The 4,662-nt window shown below is 66.4% G+C and overlaps 1 protein-coding gene across 1 annotated transcript in view; it reads right to left on the bottom strand.

The window, feature by feature from the left end:
- Positions 1-3,363, bottom strand: part of PNKP (polynucleotide kinase 3'-phosphatase) — a 6,603-nt gene extending 3,240 nt beyond the window's left edge. The window contains exons 1-8 of the mRNA XM_075071275.1: positions 3,254-3,363; positions 2,960-3,097; positions 2,757-2,803; positions 1,613-2,050; positions 1,214-1,293; positions 880-937; positions 693-800; positions 299-424 (exon numbers count right to left, since the gene is read on the bottom strand). Of these exons, the coding sequence (XP_074927376.1) occupies positions 299-424; positions 693-800; positions 880-937; positions 1,214-1,293; positions 1,613-2,050; positions 2,757-2,803; positions 2,960-3,086 (984 nt within the window). The 5' untranslated portion in view covers positions 3,087-3,097; positions 3,254-3,363. The remainder of the gene's footprint in view (positions 1-298; positions 425-692; positions 801-879; positions 938-1,213; positions 1,294-1,612; positions 2,051-2,756; positions 2,804-2,959; positions 3,098-3,253) is intronic.
- Between the last annotated feature and the right edge of the window lie 1,299 nt (positions 3,364-4,662).

Raw genomic sequence — 4,662 nt, 5'->3', positions numbered from 1 at the left:
TGCCCCACCCCATGCCCTGCCCCTTCCATGGGACCCTGCCAAAGATCCTGTCCCACCCCTCCCCTAGACCACGCCCATGCCCCACCCCTTCCCTGAGACCACACCATGTGCCCTGGCCCTTGCCCAAGACCACACCCACAGGCACCACCCCTGCAGCTCCCATTGGCAGCAGTTCCTGGCCAATTGGTGCTGTGGAGTCGGGGTTTGCTGTGGGGTAAGAGCGGACAAGACTCTACCTTAGCTCTGCTGCAAGGGGCCCCTAGGCCTTTTTCAATCGCCTGGGGCCCTGAGCAATTACCCCCTTTGCCCCCCACATTGGCAGGCCTGCCCCCCAACCCGCCTCTGGCGGTACCTTCTCACACAGATACTCCCACATGCCCACAAGTGGTTTACGGTAGATCCCGGTTCCAGTTGCCACGAACACCTGGGGGGCAGAATGGGGCAAGGTGGGGGGGGCATCACATTCTGGGATGGGCATAGATGCCCTCCCACTGCTCCCCACATCCTATGGGGGACACCTCCTGAGACACAAACAAACAGAGCTCCCACCTGTCACCCCTCCCCATCGGAGGGGGTCACCCAGGGCATGGAGGGGCAGTCGAGTGGGGCCCTGCTTAGAGATCTTTCCTTGCCCCCAACCCCCCATCAGTACTGGGAGGGGCCCCAGGATTTGGTGCCTGCAGCCCCCCTACCTGCACAGGAACCCCCAGTCGCTCCACCACGGCTTCCGCCTTCGCTTTGAAGACCTCAGGGCGCAACCGCCCCCGGCTGATCCCCAGCTGGTTGGTGAAGATCACAATCTGGGGGGTGGAGGGAGGGGGACACAGGTCAGGGGACAGGCAGAGTGGGGGGGTTCCGGGGGAAGGGGGGAAAACGAACCTTGTACCCCTCATTCTGCAGCTGCTTCAGCTTCCGGGGCACCTCAGTGTACAAAATCCTGGGGGGAAGACACAGGAGTTACCCCAAAACACCTTCAATTCCCCACACACACCCCCTTGGCTTCCCCCAGCCCTGCCGGTGCCCCTCACTCCGGACCCGCAGCCCCTGCCCCCCAAGCCCTGCTGGTGCCCCTCACTCCCGACCCGCAGCCCCTGCCCCCCCACACCCATGCTGGTGCCCCTCACTCCCAACCCACAGCCCCTGATAGCACAGCCCTGACGCCCCCCAGCCCTGCCAGTGCCCCTTGCTCCCGACCCGCAGCCCCTGCACTCACCTCCAGTCATCGGGGCTGGTAGGAAAAACCTTCCCAGACTTGGTCGTGATGATGGTTCCATCCAGGTCAAACCCAGCGACCTGCAGAGACAGCGAGGGGACCCATCCCCCGTCAGAGGAATGGGCCCATCCGTTCCCCCCCCGTCAGAGGAATGGGCCCACCTGCCACCCCCCTGTTCCAGCAATGGAACCATTTGTGCCCCCGCCCCTCCCATCAGAGCAATGGATCCTCGCAATGTCCTGCCACCCCCCCAATAATAGACCCATTTGCTGCCCCCCCCATTACATCAATGGACCCATCTGCCCCCTCCCCCATCACAGCAATGGATCCTCCTGCTCTGGGCCTGGCTGCCCCTGACAGTGGTGGGCAGTTCCCCAGGCTGTCCTGCCAGCCAGGTACCTTGGCGCTGGGCACCACACCCTCCTTGGTGAAGACCAGCAGCTTGCCATGCTCCTCCCAGGAGTCTCTGGGGTTGGGGGGCAGCCCCAAGGCACCCCCGTGGGGCAGGCAGGGTGCCCCACCCTTTGCCCGCTCAGCGCTGGCTGCTGTCTCCTGCAGCTGGCGCAGCTTTGTGGCAACGGCAGAGTCCTCCTCCTCGGGGGGACTGGGGGCCTTCGGCCTCTTGGGGGGCCGCCCCTCATCGCCCTCCCCTGGCAGGTGGCGCTTGGGGCTGAAGAAATCCAGCAGGCTCCGGCGGGGGGACTGGGGGGCCGGCAGGAAGCGCAGAGTGTAGGGGTACCGCCCGTTCACCAGCCACAACGTCTGCCCCTCCTGCAGCGTGCTGCTGTCGCCTGGCTGCAGCTGCAGCTCCTCCACCGACGTGGGGTTCACACCCCGCTGCAAAACAAGGGGGGACTGAGTGCAGGAGGGCTCTCCCAAGAACCACACCGGCACCGCACCCCAGAGGGGGCTGCATCTTGGTGCTGGGCGAGGGGTCCCAGAGAACCTCCCTGGCACCCCACCCCAGGGGGGGCTGCATCTCAGTGCTGGGCGAGGGGGCTCCAGAAAATCATCCCGGCCCCCCACCCCAAGGGGGGTACATCTCCAACCCAGCTTGGGCCTTCCCGGGTACCCAGCCCCCTGCATCCCATCCCGGGGGCTGCATCTTGGTGCTGGGCAAGGGGTCTCCAGAGACCATTCCCGCGCCCCACCCCAGAGGGGGCGGCATCTCCGTGCTAGGTGAGGGGTCCCCAGAGAACCACCCCCATGCCCCACCCCAGAGGGGGTGGCATCTTTGGTGCTCGGCAAGGGGTCTCCAGAGACCAACCCCGCGCCCCACCCCAGAGGGGGTGGCATCTCGGTGCTGGGTGAGGGGTCCCCAGAGAACCACCCCAGTGCCCCACCCTAGGGGGGCTGCATCTCGGTGCTGTGAGGGATCCCCAGATACCTAGGCACTGCACCCCACCCCAGGGGGGGGGCATCTCCAACCGGGCTTGGGCCAACCCATGTACCCAGCCCCCTGTGCCCCACCCCAGAGAGGCTGCATCCCAGCACTGGGCGAGGGGTCTCCGTGTACCCAGCCCCCACACAGCTTCCCCCTCACCTGGGTGACTCTCACAGCTCGGTGTTTGTAGTCAGCCAGTAACTCCACTGCAAGAAGGAGGAAGGAGAGTGAGAGATGAGTGAAGGGGAAAGTGGGGCCCCCCCTTCACCCCCCTACCCAGTGACGCAGGCAGGGCCCCATCCTGGCACAGCCCATGGGGGTGGCTCGTCGGGGGAGCTGGTCTGGGGGGCACCGGGTCCCACCTTGCGTCCGGGAGCATTTCTTATCCACCACACGCGTGCGGGGGCCCCTGCCCAGCACCACGGGGACCCCGTCGGGCAGGGCCACGGGCTCGTGCCGCCCGTCCCCGCTCACCAGCGAGCACTGCATGGCGCCAGCACCTGGGCACGGGACACAAGGGGGGAGGGAGTCAGGCTCAGATGCCCCCGCCCCGGGCTGCGCCGCCGCACCCCCATCTCCCCCCAGCCACACCCCCCGGGCTGCGCCGCCCGGTGTCCCCCCTTTCCCGTCCCCCCGGAAGTGGCTCCTATCCGCACCCAGCGAGGGGGGCGGCCCCTGTGTCCAGGGGAACCGCGGTGTCGGGGGGGAGGGGGCGGTCCGGACCCCCGGTCCGGGACCGTCTCAAAAACCTCGGGAACTTCCGGCGAAAGGGGCACTTCCGACGGGAGCAACCGCCACTGCCGCCCGGCGCCGCGCGCGAGGCCTCGCGCCGCGCGTTCCGGGGAACTTTGGTTCCTAGGCCGGGGAGGGGGCGGGGCTCCTCAGACGGGGGCGGAGCCTCCCCATCCCATCCCACGTGACCCGCCCCCGAAAGGGGCCCAGGCCCCAGTGAGAATGGGAGTACAGGGGTGGCGGGGGGGACGGTAGAGTTGCAGGGTTCAGGGGTGCACATTTCAGGGTGCAGGCTTGGGGGAAGCAGTTTGAAGGAGGTTCAGATCTGGGGGTGCAACTTTTGGTTACAGGTTTGGGGGGCTGCTGTTCAGGGGGCTCTGATTTGGGTGAGCTGTTTTGTTTAGGGGGTGCAGCTTGAGGTGCCAGGTCATGGGGTGCAGTATGAGTGGTGTCCCCCCCCCCCCCCCCCCCCCCCCAGCATTTCACCACCCGTAAGATCCCTTTGGGCCGCCATGTCCAGGGACGGACGCAGCAGCGAGGGCAGGAGGCTGTCGAGTTTGAGGGGGGACAAGGGGTAGAGCCAGTAGGGTGCAGAGGGGAGACACCTGGAGCCCCAGCCCCGGCGTTTGGGCACCCCAGCTACAGCATCACCCCCTGTGTTAGAGCATTAACCCCTCCCCCAGCACCGCAGCTCTGCCCATCACCCCATGGGGAGAGAATGGGGGCACCTGGCATGGGGGAATGGGGGAACCTAGAATGGGGGACGCAGAGCCCCAGGCATGGGAGGATGGAGGAACCCAGCATCGGGGGCACACTTGGTCCCTGGCACGAGGGAGGGATTAAGGAGGTTCCAGGGAGTCCCTGGGATAGAGGGGGGGTCGGGAGGGAGCACCCAGAGAGTTGGGGGGATGAGCTCAGGCAACGGAAACGCCGATGCACATGCCCCCCCCGCAGTTTAGGGGGCAGATCTAGGGGTCCAGTATTTAGGGGGCAGCTTTGGGGGTGTTGATTTGGGGGGCAGGTCTAGGGGTGCCTGTTGTGGGGAAAGGGGCAGACAGGAAATCTGGGGGGATGGGGAGTCGGTTCTGGAGATGATCCCCCCCATCCATGCATATTTGACTCCTGGGTTCCTGGCCCTGCGGGAGTGGGGAGGGAGGAACAGGGACGGGACATTCCTCCTTAGTCCCTCTGCTGTGTGCAGGGGAGGGGTATGGAACCCTAGATGTGGAGGGGGGGTCCCCAGGTATCCCCCCCTGCAATGCCCCTGATACCCCACCCCACTCAACCTGAGCTGGCCTGCTCCCCACATCCACCTCCCCTCCCTCCCTGCCCC

The sequence above is a fragment of the Chelonoidis abingdonii genome, chromosome 11 (assembly GCF_003597395.2).
Source record: "Chelonoidis abingdonii isolate Lonesome George chromosome 11, CheloAbing_2.0, whole genome shotgun sequence".
Classification (NCBI taxonomy): domain Eukaryota; kingdom Metazoa; phylum Chordata; order Testudines; family Testudinidae; genus Chelonoidis; species Chelonoidis abingdonii.
Note: the sequence above shows the minus strand (reverse complement) of the source record. Positions and strands in the feature narration are given on the sequence as shown.